The 14,750-nt window shown below is 46.4% G+C and overlaps 1 protein-coding gene across 1 annotated transcript in view; it reads left to right on the top strand.

Annotated features, from left to right (window-relative positions):
- Positions 1 to 14,414, top strand: part of LOC109518060 (exostosin-1b-like) — a 76,811-nt gene extending 62,397 nt beyond the window's left edge. The window contains exons 3-8 of the mRNA XM_019873670.1: positions 2,065 to 2,172; positions 3,230 to 3,349; positions 6,275 to 6,407; positions 7,972 to 8,090; positions 10,636 to 10,731; positions 14,286 to 14,414. Of these exons, the coding sequence (XP_019729229.1) occupies positions 2,065 to 2,172; positions 3,230 to 3,349; positions 6,275 to 6,407; positions 7,972 to 8,090; positions 10,636 to 10,731; positions 14,286 to 14,384 (675 nt within the window). The 3' untranslated portion in view covers positions 14,385 to 14,414. The remainder of the gene's footprint in view (positions 1 to 2,064; positions 2,173 to 3,229; positions 3,350 to 6,274; positions 6,408 to 7,971; positions 8,091 to 10,635; positions 10,732 to 14,285) is intronic.
- The last annotated feature ends 336 nt before the right edge of the window (positions 14,415 to 14,750 follow it).

Genomic DNA, 14,750 nt, shown 5'->3' with positions numbered 1-14,750 from the left:
TCCTGCACCGGCCCCCCAGCTTCCCCCCCCCCCCACCCCGGCCTCCTCGTTTGTGTTATTTCGACTTTACCGCCGCACTGTCCTTTACCTCGTCCATTCACACTTACCTCACTCATCTGCAGTAGTCACATGACGGCGTGTCTATTTTTGACACTTTTGACTTTCACGATTTGACGCACCGGATCCATCGACTCACCACCTCGACCAAGGAGACGGTGGAAGAAGCACACAAGAGCAATTCTTAACAGAGGCAAAAAGTGTGTCTGCGTGTAGGAGACAGCCGCAGATCCCGAGGGCCAGTTGCGGTCGAGCTGACACCTTTCTGACCCGCGAGCGACAGCGCCAACATGACGTCAGACCCGTGCACGCGCGCACACACACACACACACACACACACACACACACACACACACACGCACACACACCAGCTGTTCCCGCTACCGCTACTGTTGCCAAAGGTCACCTATAGCCTCAGCACACCTATTTTTTTTTTTTTTTTTTTTTTTTTATAAACGATCAAAAGCAAACACAAAATATGTCGGATGGAAAATAACGAAACCTTGTTGTTCACGCCGTCTTCCCAAAAAGAACATTCCACCGGGTGACAATATTTTGCCGCACTAATTCCTCTTCTCATATCGACTAAGGGACTAATTGCACCTATGTTTGGAAAGGAGTCCTCGTACGGAACTTTCTGCCGAGTCTTAAGGCTCGGAAGCGGCAGGGTTTAATTTGCATGCCGCCGAGATACACAGCCTGGACGAAAGTAATGGGACACGCTGCCGTGACTTCTACTCAGAATTGAAACGAGCCGATTGTATGGCGTTTGCCATGTTAGGTTGATGAGGTGAGTCTCAATACTCGAAATAGTATTGATGCGGTTAGTGCGGGCAGCCTTGATTTTTTTTTTTTGATTTCCCCCCCCCCCCATCCCCACCTCATACGAATCATCACGATTGATACAAATGGATATGTTGAGTGTCCTTTTGTTGACACCTGCAATGTAAGTCTTTTTTTATTTGATTTTATTTATTTATTTATTTGCATATCCTTGCACTGCCTCCTCACAATCATCATTCTTGTTTCCAGTAGCAACACAAAAGCGGTTTTCTTTCCGTACTCGCACGATGCCGTCTTCAGCGTCGTGCGCCAACATTCATTTTTTTTTTTCCCTCTCGAGGGCACATATTGACCCAGCAACAACAACATCAACACCTGGATCTGTAAACAACTCTTTGTTAACCGGCTCCGCATTTGTTGATGTGGACTTTTCTCAATACTTGAAGATACAAATCAACCAGTAATGATCGCTTCAAAACACTTTAAGTAAATAAAAGGATCATTTAATTTTAGCGGCAGCAATAGTTTCTTCCAATTTGTGCTCCGTGGCTGATTTATGAAAACATCACATTCATGTTCCTCAAGTAATTGAAAAATGTTTTTTTTTTTGTTTTTTGTTTTTTTGGTGGGTCTGTTCTGTGAGAGAGAACGGTGTTAGTCACCTCAAAAATCATCAACTATTTGCCTAAACACCTTTAAGAGAAATTAACTAGACAATACAAACAACATATAATTACTTTCTTGACTGACTTTAGCGTGTTTCAAACAGTTGACGAATTTTAAAGTGGCCCTTTCATCCTTCTGTTTTTCTGTATGCGGCCCTCAAGCAACCCCCCCCCCCATGTGGCTAAAGGACCATTTAATGTAGCCGTAAACACTCCAGAGTGTACGTGGATTTTTGTTCCCCTCACTTCATTGTTTAAAAAGTTCATTTTTTTTTTGTTTTGTTTTGTTTTTTTTTGTTTTTGTTTTTTTTTTTTTGCTTTGTGCCGCAAGACAGATACACTAGCAAGAAAAAAAAAATGTCAAAGACACGCGTACAAAATGAAAGCACTCTCAAGGAGCATGCCGCATTGTCACTTTATATATTGCCCCACTCGGGCACTGTAAATAACTCCCGTGTTTCCCGCCTGCGCTGCCCAACAGCGTTCGCGTTGGCAGGATATCCCGTCTGACCCCCCCCCCTCCCCCCACCTACCCTGACTTTGTCTTTGTCCCCGTCAGGCTGCATGCGTACCCGTGATGCTTAGTAACGGCTGGGAGCTGCCTTTCTCCGAGATCATCAACTGGAATACGGCAGCAGTCATCGGCGACGAGAGGCTTCTGCTGCAGGTAAATCACCCGCAAACGGAACCGGCAGCGCTCCCGCCCCCCGTGAAGTCAACCTCGACATGACTTGCAAAGTGCTGAACACGGACGGGGCTCTTTTCTCCCTTCGAATTGATTTGCGCTATTGTTGTTTTCTTCGAGGGGTTGTCAACCAAACTCCATTCGCGCAGCGGTGGCATGGCCGAGAAATATCACTCGGTCTCATTTTTTTGTTACAACGGAGGGCAAGTAAATAGAATGAGCGAGTCGACAGAACTGCATAATATCCGTGAGTGAGCGAGTGAGTGGGGGGGAGTAATTATATGCCAATTAAGTCTGAAATTTGAATCAAGTGCGGAATAACATTGTTTGACATTGAGTCGTTCAGCATAAACGGAGGCTAATCTGAGGTCATTATGCTGTCGGCCATCTCGCTGGAATTGTATTTTAAGTTCTTTAAATATGATTCACCTCTTCTTCATTATATGTCATGAAGTACACAGCTCTGTTTCATGACACACTGAAGCTGGCTGTCAAATTAAACATCAAACAAAGAGAATTTTACACTGTGTATTTTTAAAAGAACCAATAGAGTCCACTATCGTAAGCACTGACACATCATGGGAAATACCATAGATGGGCTAACAAATAGTATGTCCATGGCACGTAAAAAAAAGAATGGAGATTTGACCACCAACAGCGCAGCAAAACATGTAGACATGCAATATAAGAATACTCCTATTTTCTTCGTCGACCAATATTTATCAATCTCATTATTTTTGATGATCAGTTAATGCCGTGTGAAATGTGAATTCGTCCAAATTTTTGGAAACATCCTATCGGCAGTCAAGACTAAGATTTCTGTAGTCCACCATAAAAGCAGATGTTTGTATTTTCAAAATAAGACATTTGCAACCATTTGCGAGCATCTGCTTTTACTTTGGAAAACAATTGTAATTAAAACATGTTTTGTTTAGGGGGTTTTTGCAGCCCTAGTCTACACCTTTTTTGTACCCTGCTCAAAAACAAAAAAAAAAATGTTTTGCCTGGGCATTGACTTACTGCTCTCCGTCTCTCACAGATTCCTACCACGGTGCGTTCCATCCACCAAGATAAGATCCTGTCGCTCAGACAGCAGACGCAGTTCCTGTGGGAGGCCTACTTCTCTTCGGTGGAAAAAATCGTGCTGACCACGCTGGAGGTGAGGAGCCAACGGCCGCACCCTCGGCTTCCCCGCTCCTCATCATCAATCACCCACCCGGCATTCGATCAAATCTGGCTTTCCTCCCACCTTCGTCTGCTCGCCGTCGCGGCACTCGCCTAACCGGCGAGGGGTGGTGTCATTTAGTAGAAGGCGCAAAAATGTAAACCACCTTTCCACAAAGCGGGCAAGGAAAAACCGACAGATTTTCTCGGTTGTTTTTGCCATTCGAAGCGCAGCACTTGCGCGCAGTTGAAATCTTCCACTGATATTTTATTCAACGGGTAACCCAGTTCATGGAGTTTGTGACCGCAACGTCTTCATCAAATTTGTTTACCGAGCAGGGGGGGGATAAAGGCTTCGCTTAAGGAGCGTTTTCGCTCCGAGGTTACCGATGTGTTAGGCTTCTTCCTCTTTGGCTCATATCAAAACATGACACATTTAATTTACCCTCTGACTGCGTCACGTGGGATTCGCTTTCGATTGCCTTCTGCGGCTTTTTTCCACGCTCGCAGCCTGTCATGGCCGCCGCGCGGAGATGCCATTTGATTGCGTCTGTCGCAACATCGCAGGTCTATTGTGATCTGGCCTGCTTCACGGTAAGCCTGTCATTGTCACAGGCGCACACGGACACACACACACACACACACACACACACACACACACACACACACACACACGTACGTCGAGTCAAAAGCACATCTCCATATGTCAAGGTTTGTCAGCTCAGATACACGTAGCGCACCACCCAGGCACAGCCTTGCCATGCTGTCATTCTGCACTGAAGAGCAAGGTGACTCAGCGCGTGTGTGTGTGTGTGGGGTGGGGGGTGTGGTGTGGTGCGACTCGACCTTAATCCTGACTGACTGCCCTGTAAAAAGCACGAGGTGAGCAGCGCAAGAGCGGGGTGGAGAGGCGGTGACATATGGAAATGACGTTATCGGCGGCAGCACCCGCGGATAACAAGCGACATGGTTAATTCATCCCGTCGAACCCTCCGAACCATCCACACGGAATCCAAATCTCCTGGCACGCACTTAAGGGCCGCCGCGCGCCAAGCGACGCCGCCCATGTTAGGCAACGTGTTATCTTACGTGGCTTAGATTAAAAATTTGAATCTCTCTCTGTCTCGCTCGCTCTTTCTATTTTGACCCGACACCCGGAAGTGATGCCTCATGTAAGGGCATATTTAGCTGGCTAATGAGCATTGTATTAAACTCGGCCAGCAATCAATCAGGAAAGCTCATCTCGGCAGTCGAGCTCGCTGGTGTACTCTCTGTGTGGCGATCTGCTTCTTCCTTGACAATCGCACCATGTTTTTGTGGTTCAGGTAAAACAGATAAAAGAACAATATAAAGACAGCACAGTGGCCTCAGAACCCGCAAACCTGCGTCTGTCGCTATGCACCGCTCACTCGCCGGGTGTGTGGCACGGCGATCCGCCTCAGTGTGCGCTGGGCTACAAATCCCGCCCCCCCAAAACGTGCATATCCGCACTTTTCCGACACGTCCCACCTATCACGCGGTGTTTCCTGCAAGCGAGCAAAACAATCACACATCTTCCCACCAATCTCAAGGTCAATCCGGCTGAATGCGAGTTGCCGGTGCGCCTATTAAAGCCCAACTCGCTGTGGATTCACCGGGATTTATCTGTCATGCTCTAATTGGTTGATTGTGGCTGTTCGGAGGTTGAGATTGAGTCATCCATCACGTCACGACGAAAGTTCTGCTGACGGGGGAGGAGCGGCAGTCAAGCGAGCCAAATTACCCGTCGTAAGGTGGAAAGGCTGTGGCTTTTTAAGGTGCCGGCCAGTGTTTTGAGAGATAAGTCAACGGCGAACGTGTTAATCTTTCCGGCAAAAGCAAATGAAACCAAGCCCCGGAGGTGTTAAAAAAAAGATCCCCTCCTACCTTGCATTTTTTTCTTTATGTTGCTTTGTCAATATTATCACGGCGGGGCCCCTCGAGCTATAATAATAACTTTTTTTACATTCCAAATAGCTATCAGCTGCTCAGCCATCGCTACAAATCACCAGGCTCTCCTCTGAGTTAGCAAGCCAGCAGCCATCACCTCCCGATTCAATAGCGGCCATAAAACACGGCCCCTAAACCTGCGCCTGTTTTACTGAAGCAATTTAGCTTGGCTCAAGGGCGAGGTAGCAATATCTCTGTTCTCTGCCTGCCTGTGCGGCCGAGGCCGAGGCCGCCGGCGCGCATGAGACGACCGAGAGAATAGTGGCCATTCTGCTGTCTGACTCTGTGAGTGACTGCTCCATTTGGGCTCAGAAAGGATCGAGGCAGGCCCCGACTGACTTCCTGGTTCGGTGCAACTGATGACTTTGTTACCGGAACTGTTTGGCTGATGCGCTGGACGAAGCTCAAGGACCGATTAAGGAGAGTGGTGCAATTTTGTGCGTCGGCAAAAAAAAGTCGTTGACACCGTTGAGAGTCGAGTCGATAACCACAAAAAAAAAAAAAAAAAAAATCAGATTGCATACAGTCAAAAAAAATTTACCTTCTCTGGGATATAAACTCATCTCATTGCAGTTTAGGGGAAAGCCTCTAAATCAGGGATGGGCAACTTGTACATCACCAATTTTTTACCCTTTTTTGTTGATATTCATTCACGTACTGTTTGTCCTGCATTTTGTGCAAAATCCCCGAATGAATAGGCCGAATCACATTGTTTTATAAGAAGAAAAAAGGTTATTCCCAACATATATGACTGGAAAAAAAGTGTTTTCTGCCATTTTAACCACCCTCCTTCAAATCCAGAGGCTCTATCCATGAATGGATAGATGCTAATGGTATTCACATTGAGCGCAAGCACGAAAGCACCCGACGCCGTAAATTAAAGATGAACACCGATTAGGAGCCTTGTATGTCGTATTGATGTTTCCCCCTCTCGTGTCGTTTCCACGCGCAGATCATCCAGGATCGTGTTTTGGAGCACAGTTCCAGGAGCACCCAGATGTGGAACACTCACCCCGGGGGGCTCTTTGCTCTGCCACAGTACTCGAGCTACCTCGGAGACTTCCCCTTCTTCTATGCCACCTTTGGTCAGTAAGATGCATTTCGGATCGTATCGATGCGTTTCACGACAGCATGAATGGCGAGCAGGTAGCGTATTTTCCGCACTATTGGGCGCACCTAAAAGCGTTCCGTTGACACGTGCATTGGCCAACACACACTCAGACGACTACTTTGTGAGCTCTGCGCAGCCGTTATGAAAAGACGATAATATCAGCATTGTTAACTACTGACTTAACGAAGGAAGAAGGAGCCAAGCAAGACTTCTAAGGATATTTAGACCCTTGTGGATGTGAGCCCACAAGGTTTGTGGATGCATTGCGCAACCGCAGCCGCTATTGTAGCTTCTATTCTATGCGCCTTATATATGAAAACGATTTTTAAATCGGCCATTATAATCCGTAGCGCCTTATAGTGCGGAAAATACGGTACACTTACTGTCCAAAACATTAGGTACACCGACACAGTAAGATGAGATCCAATGCAACATTGTTCCATTGCATGAGCTATTACATCCATCTTTGACATTTTATCCCATTGTTAGAGTGTGCGCAGTGTGGTCAGTGAATTTAGTTTCCGTGGCCCGTTGACAACTGAGGATTTGGACCTTGTCGGCGCAGCGGAAATATATGGCCTTTCTTCTTGATCCACTGGCCCCGTCGAGCGTAGCGAGTTGAGGGAACGGGCCTCTGACGGATGGTTGTGTTTGTCCTGCTGACTCACTGCCCTCTCCATCATCGCTTTTGAGTCAGCACTTGCCGCCGCTGCGCTCGACTAGCGGCGAGTTATCCCCCCCGCGCCGCGTCTACGCGCCCCAAGGACGGCTCCGTCCCCCCTGCTTTCCCCACTCGATCATTCCTCCAAGCACACGCTCGCACATGCATCGATACAGTCCTGTTTGACAAGGGGGCCTGAACACGAATGTGCATTAAAGCAGACGCAAACGATATTACTGTTCGAGAGTTCTTCAACCTCAGCTGAGTTTTTCTGTGAGTTCAAAAGCTTCCAACAGATGACAAGAGCCGTATCCCTAAATTATTATTATTATCGAACAATTACAAGATGCCAGTTGGCTTACAGTGGGGTTCTCAGATATTTTCGGGATTTCCTGAATTGAACCTCCATCTCTGAAACCGCAAACTGGTCAAGCCTGAACGTGTGCAAAAAAAAAAAACTGCCAAGGCAAGCAGTACTGGTGCGGCTATTAAAAGGCCTCATCTGACTGAATCAAACCGGCTGGCTATGATGCAGTAATCATTCGGCTGGCAAGATTGTGCTGATTCTGTAATGTGCTGGATGGGATAAAAGCCAGAAAAATCAAGTGCGAAACGCCGAGTACGGCATCCAAGAATGAGAACAGCCTGCACTTCTGTCATCCCGCTCCAGTTTTTGTCCTGCGGACCGGAGCTCTGATGACTGTTTTTCCACTCAGTCCCCGGCAGATGACTCATGTGTTGTTTGTCAGTCTCTCCGCTCATAATATGAAGACTCGCTTCGAAATGACACCAATGGCTCACGGTTTGGTCCACCACGTTTTCTGGATTTGCCGAACTTGTTAATGAATTCCCCGCGCCTCCTCCTGGTATGTTTCAGGTATTAAACAGTCTCCGAAGTTCACGGCCGTCATCCACGCCGTCTCCAATCTGGTGTCCCAGTCGCAACCCATCCTCAAGCTGCTGGTGGCGGTGGCCAAGTCCCAGTACTGTGCACAGGTGAAACATATGTTGACTTGTGTGTGCGTGCGGGTTTGTGGGTGTGTATGTGTTTGTGCGTTAACGCTGATGGATTGAACCTGAACGGCGCTATTTGTCTCCATGGCAGCTAAGCTGCCTTCAGCACGGCATCATGTATTGATTCCTGGGTTCACGCCTTACCAGCATGGGAAATGAAATGGAATTTGCTCCCCGATGGCTGCGTGTGTTGTTTTTTTTGGGTTGTTTTTGTTTTTTTGCAAGTCTCTCACAGAAAGTGACTTTGGGCGTGGAAGGGTTTCAGTGAGAGTGTGTAGGTGCAGGCTGGTTCGTAGCGAGAGCAGCTGTCTTGTCAGTGTAGTATATGCAACAAATGCGTGTCCACAACTGGGGTTTTGTCAATGGAAATTTAAAAATTTGTCTTTTTCGTCAGATCAAATGCATTTGTCAATGTCTGTCTTTACAAAGGTTTTGATTGGCAATGTCGTAGAGAAAATAAAAACATGTTTCGTAAAAATTGGACTTAACAGCAGCTACAGATTTTTGGCGTGCACTTTCTGAATTTTGTTGTTCATTTCCTTAAATGAAAAGTGGTGAAGGCTCGCAAAATAAGTGAGTCATCATAACACTTTATAACCAATGAACTCAAAAATTCTACAGGGAGCCAGTGAAGGAAGGCCAGTGTTGTAGTGATGTGCACTCTCCGTTTAGGAGGTGAGAAGCAGCATTTTGGACCAACTGGAGACGCTTGGTGGAGGACTGACTGACTCTAAACTCACGTGCTTTATTATAATCCATCCAAGATGTAACGAAGGCACTTATTACTGTTACAGTCCAATTTAAAATCACCATTGTTGGCTTTAGATAAGACGTCAGGGGGCCCACGTCAAAGCATGGACGAGAGCCACTGGGACGAATCTCTCTAACTTCTTTTCGCTCAAGTTCAAGAAGTGTCGAGCCATCCATGCTTTTGATTTCCTCCAGACAGGACAAAAGTGGCCTTAAGGAGAAAGTGTCTGTTTTGCTTAGCGGGACATAGATCTGACTGACATCCGCATCGCAGTGGAAGGAAATGCTTGTTCTTAAACTTCCGAAATCTTAAGCCCGCTGCATGCGGAATGGAGAGCCAGGTACACAGCCCACCACTGCCGGCGTATGAGTAGATGAGGATATAAATAAATGACTGGAGGAGAGGGACTGGGAATAACACTAAGGGTAAAAAGTAATCTAAATTTGATGCGGGGGCGAAAAAAAAAATTCTTCTGAACACGCTCCGGCAGTTTTTGACACGGTGAACCTCCTGCTGTGTATGAGAAGACAGATTTCTTGCAGGCTTGATACCAATTCACCAACAGTTTTTGTTCCCTGCAGTCATTGCTGTACACACACACACACACACACACACACACACACACACACACACACACATCCTCAGTCTTGCATCCACAATCACACCATCAGCACCCCGAGAGAGCCTGTGAGCTGGCGAAGATGCCATCTGTCCTCCTAATAGAGCCGAAATAGAACCCTATAAGATCAGATTTACGTGTTTGTGTGCAAGAAGATATTTGATAACGGTTATCTTGTGAGATCAGGTTTGGGCTTGGCCTCATCAAGAATGCACATTTGTTTTTTTTTTTTTCCACCACACATTTGACGGCCATCATTTTGACCAAGAGGCAGAGATTCAGATACGGCACCGTTTTGTGGCATGTCAAAATGGGGAGGGGGGGGGGGGCTTCATCTATCCAAGCCATAGCCCCGTCTAATTGTATAGCAGTGCTTTGCCTTCATCTTGTGGCATCAAAAACATTTCCAGAGAGGATGTCATTGGAATGTCTATGTAAAATATAAAAAAAGAAAATAATAATAATAATAAGCAAGACACCTCCTTAACCATATTCTTTTTTTTTTTTTTTTTTTTTTTTTTTTCAGCAAGAATTTCATAATCCGTGTTTGGAGTGGAAGCTTAGTAAATGCCAGTTTGCGTCCAAATAAAACACACGTTTAAAGATAAGAGGCCGAGGTACGAGGATGTACCGCTGCGTGTTAGTGTGAGCGAGGTCAGGCAGCAATCACATGATGCATATTTCCCATCAAGCGTAAATGAAAGCCTTGCAGTCTACCAGGCGACAGGGAAGGGTTAACTTCACATTTACATGACCCCATCACTTAAGAAAGTAATTTCCTTATGTGCAAAAATCCTTCCATGTACATGGGGGAGACTGTGGGAGGTTGCATGTCATGAATAAAGTCAGGTCAAGCCACGTGACCGGTTTTGGATGAAGTTGTACAAACCATTCTGATGCCATCATTGGAAATATTTTTATTATCACTTTTGTTGTCTTTTCTGGCTCTTAAACATTCAACCAGGAAATAATAAATTGACATTTGGCTTCTGCCGGGCAGGAAAATGTCATGCTAGCTTTTTTTTTTTTTTAACACTACTCACAGCTCTTTTTTATACCCTTTGAGGGACAGCGGTTACTACAGCGGCTTATTGTGTTATCGGGTTACAGGGTGCATGGAAGAGTTACGAGCATGCATATTTATTTGTTTCCTCCAGATTATTGTGCTGTGGAACTGTGACAAGCCCCTGCCCGCCAAGCACCGCTGGCCCGCCACTTCCGTACCCGTCATCGTCATCGAAGGGGAGAACAAGGTGAGCCCTCCATTCTTTTAAACCCCACCCCCCCTTTTAAGAAATTCTCACACCGTTACGCGACTGTATCGTGCATTTTATGCAGTTGGGAGAGTTGCCTGGGAGCTAATGAATTTCCATTTGGAGAGTTTGGGACGGTTTTAATTGACGCTCTGTAATGGGTAAAATAGAATGCAGCAAAATAATATCGCAAGCATAATGTTGGGGAAAAAGTCATATATTGTTTGTGAGGAAAAAGAGTCGATATGGTGTTGCACTAATCCAATCTCATGTAAGAGGAGGTGGTTGTCACATCCACATCAGTCATCTGGCGGTTGAGCGGCTTTATGGTTCACCTCCCCACCCCACCCCCCGTGGCTCCCGAGTGGCGTCGTCCCAGTCCGTCACTCAACCTGGGAAAGTGCATGCTGCTTTTTGGCCGACATATAGCAAGTGAAGGGACAGAATTGTATACAGGGTGTGTATATAATGTGTGTTTGTGTGTGTGATGGCGACCTGTGTTTTGCTGTGGTTGCAGCTGGTTGTGTTTACTGTGCGGGTCCCAAGATGTGGCGGTTCACCACAGAGGGAGAGAGACAACATATTTCCCCTCGCGTAATCCTCGCTAAATCTTCCACTCTCTTCCCGAAACGATTTATTCCTGCTTGGATCGCTTTCGGTGGGCCAAGCGCGCTGGACTCTAATGGCTTGCATGTCTGGCCCGACAGTTCCGAGGCTTGGGGTGGGATCCAATTCTCGGCTGCATCATTTAATACGCAGAAAAAAAAATGGTGAGCCAGTGACTCTGTCATTGTTTAAGATTGCATAGGACAGTGCCAGTGGACTTTGCGGCTAGTCGCTAGCAGCTAACGGCGAGTGCCTGGTGGTCTCGCGACAGCTGTTGGACTGCTCTTTAAATCATCATAATTCATTTGTTTAAAGGCAATAGTTACAGCGGTTCCAACTGGTCCAATACCGGATGGCGATATGGCCCAACATAGTGGCCCTTGGTATGAATGAACTATTCTGTGTGTGTGTGTGTGTGTGTGTTTACATCTGAGATCAAATTTGCTATAGTGAAAACCCCCCTGTTGTGAAAAATTTCTTGCTGCAAACATGATTTTGTTCTAGAGGAGTTTCTCTGTAATGTTTTGACCAGTACTGGCTCAATTGTATTACTGCGAAAAAAAAAAAGAGGCTATTATCATCAACAAAAATTCACAAAATAAGTTAAGCGAAAAAAAAAATTGAATCTCTATTTTTGTTAATGAAATAAAAGTGAAAGTTCTTTCGGAAAAAAAAAAAGATAACTAACCGAAACGACATTTTAGATTTATAAAGTGAACAATAAGTATAGCAAAAAAAAAAAAAAAAATCACAGTTTAGTGCCACGTTTTCTCCAAATGACTGTTGGTTGCCCAGCTGTTACAAAAAGCTATCTGGCCTTTAACTTCATATTTATGTCGGAAACGATTGTTCCCCTCCCCGCGGCAACAAACCGACTTGAGCTGCGCCTCAAAAAAAAAAAATGGAGTGAAAACAAATTTGTGAGGTAATGTTTTTTTTGTGTGTGTGTGTGTGTGTGTGCGCGTTTGTTACATCAAACCAATCTGTTTCCTCTCTGCGGCCTCAAGTCCGCTTAATGGCCAGTTGCCTCGTGAGAATCCCGAGGGGCGTTTCACCCTTTCATGCACCAAGAATGATACCCTGTAACCTGCTCACATAAGCCGTCCACTGTAGTGATCGTTGTCCCCGAAAGGGGTTAATGTGGCCGACACACATCGGTGGTCCTTTTTTTCACCTTCCCCCTCCCCCTCCCCCTCCTCCTCCTCCTGCCATCCTTTGGAGAGGAGGCGAAGCGCTCGGAGGCGGATTCCTGCTGTAAGAGCTCACATTCCAGGAGAGCACCGGGAAGCCCCGGGCTAGTATGTCGCACATCTAATGTTACAAACCACCTGGGCTTTGGAAACACTCGCCTCTCATCCTCTCCCTTTTTTCCTTTGTTATCCCGCCACTCTGTCGGTCTCGCTGTCACTACACACACGCACGCGCACGCACTCCTCCTGTCCTACTCGTCCTCTCAACTTCGTCTCGAGAAGTGGCGATCTTGGAGAGAGGTGACGGCTTTGTTTTGCTTCGCTTATCGTGCCCCGCGGGCGATTGCGGGTGTAATGATGACACAAAGCGAGGGCCTCATTAGAAGCGAGTGGGAGGGAAACGCTTCTCCTGTCTCCTCTCCCACCTCGGCCGCCGTCGTCTCTTTCGCCCTCTGACAATGTGCGGGGGGGGGAAATCATCCTGATTATTTTGGTGGACATTGAAATTATAATCACTAAAATGATTATTCCCTGCTTGGATGTCCTTTTCTTTTTTTTGCGAACAAACGCATGGCATCGTAGTTTGTCTCCGACGAATAAAAGTAACAAAGCAAAGTGCGCAATCCCTGCTCTTTTTCTTCATGCGCTTTAACGCTCTCTCATGGGCCAATAAACGAAGCCCTGTAGAGAGCAAGGTCGCCTCTTCCAAGCGCGACGGGCCATTTCTCGCCGCCAGGTGTTTTAAAAAGAAATAAGGTCAACCCACATTGAACTGCGAGTGTTTTTCAGAGCAGAAGGTGGTTAAGAAGACGCACGGTGTGTCATCACAATGCTCCTCAGGTTGTTAGCTTGAAATTATGTTGAAGTGTGTGCGTGCGTGCGTGCGTGTGTGCGTGCGCCCATCACAGCTCCGCATGTCTGAGCTGTCTCTTGTTTGCGTGGGAGGTTGACCACACACACGCACCCTCACACACACACACACACACACACACACACACACACACACACACTGCTGCTCTCCCATCTGGGTGCTTTTCACCATAGCAAATCTAAACCACCTACGAGCCTCCATCACTGACAATCGACAGTTCTCTCTCTCTCTCTCTCTCTCTCTCTCTCTCTCTCTCTCTCTCTCTCTCTCTCTCTCTCTCCCTCGCTCTTGCTCTTGCTCTCGAGATAGATAAATAAAAAATATATATTTAACAATAAGAATATCTGGCTGTATTATAAGGAAGCCGTATATCTTATTTGTTACATTATATTGGATGTCAATGTAGTGTGTAGGTGTAGCTAATAATTTGGCTGAAGAAAATATGTTGTTTCCAACAGTGGCGGGCGGGGTAAAATCAGCTTGCTCCAAAACGTTGGCGCACGTGACTCAAGTCGCGTATAGGGTTGCGTCACTTCAATGCGATGATCGATCCTGAACAGAAAAATGAGCCTGAACCGATAATAGGAGCCGGTATCTGTTCTCCATCATCAGTGTTCACAGCAAGCAGCTTGCAAGACAGCCGAAAAATCCGGTTCGTGATGTCACGGCTTGTGTCCGCTCGATTCGATTTACTTGAGGATGAGATGTATAGGGGGAAGTGGTGAAGGTGAAGGTGGCATGCGCAAATGTGGTTGACCTTTTCCTCAATCGCTGCTTGGATCGTGTGATAAATTCAGTCATCCTGGGGGATGTTCCCGACGGGCTTTAATGGGTTCATCTGCAGCAACGTGGTTTGACTGCGCTTTGCTCCATGTCTCGCCCCGCAGGTGATGAGCAGCCGCTTCCTCCCGTACGAGGCCATCGTGACCGACGCCGTCCTCAGCTTGGATGAAGACACGGTGTTGTCCACCACAGAGGTGCGTTGAACTATTTCGAAATGATTTGCCCGCAGGCAAAAATCTGTTGTGTGTGTCTGATTTTAATTCTGCGCAGTCTCAAATTTAGTTGGGTCATTCCGCGTGGTGCCTGTTTTTCGAATGACTCTGTCTCCATCCTTAGTTTTTCCCCTTTCGTGACAGCCTCATACCTAATATTTTAGGTCACAATGCCGCAGTAAACCTACAAATACAAAAAAAAAGCTTTCTTCGTGTTTTCCAAGCTCCACTTATGGGGGGAATTTGGCGTGAGAAAAAAACAAATAAACAAAAAAAAACACGTCAAGTAAGATTTTATGTACATTTTTTCAAATGCCCATGTACGTTTTAGCCGAAAAAAACGACCATGTATAGTAA

Source organism: Hippocampus comes, unplaced genomic scaffold, assembly GCF_001891065.2.
Source record: "Hippocampus comes isolate QL1 unplaced genomic scaffold, H_comes_QL1_v1.1 scaffold585, whole genome shotgun sequence".
Classification (NCBI taxonomy): Eukaryota; Metazoa; Chordata; class Actinopteri; order Syngnathiformes; family Syngnathidae; genus Hippocampus; species Hippocampus comes.
Note: the sequence above shows the minus strand (reverse complement) of the source record. Positions and strands in the feature narration are given on the sequence as shown.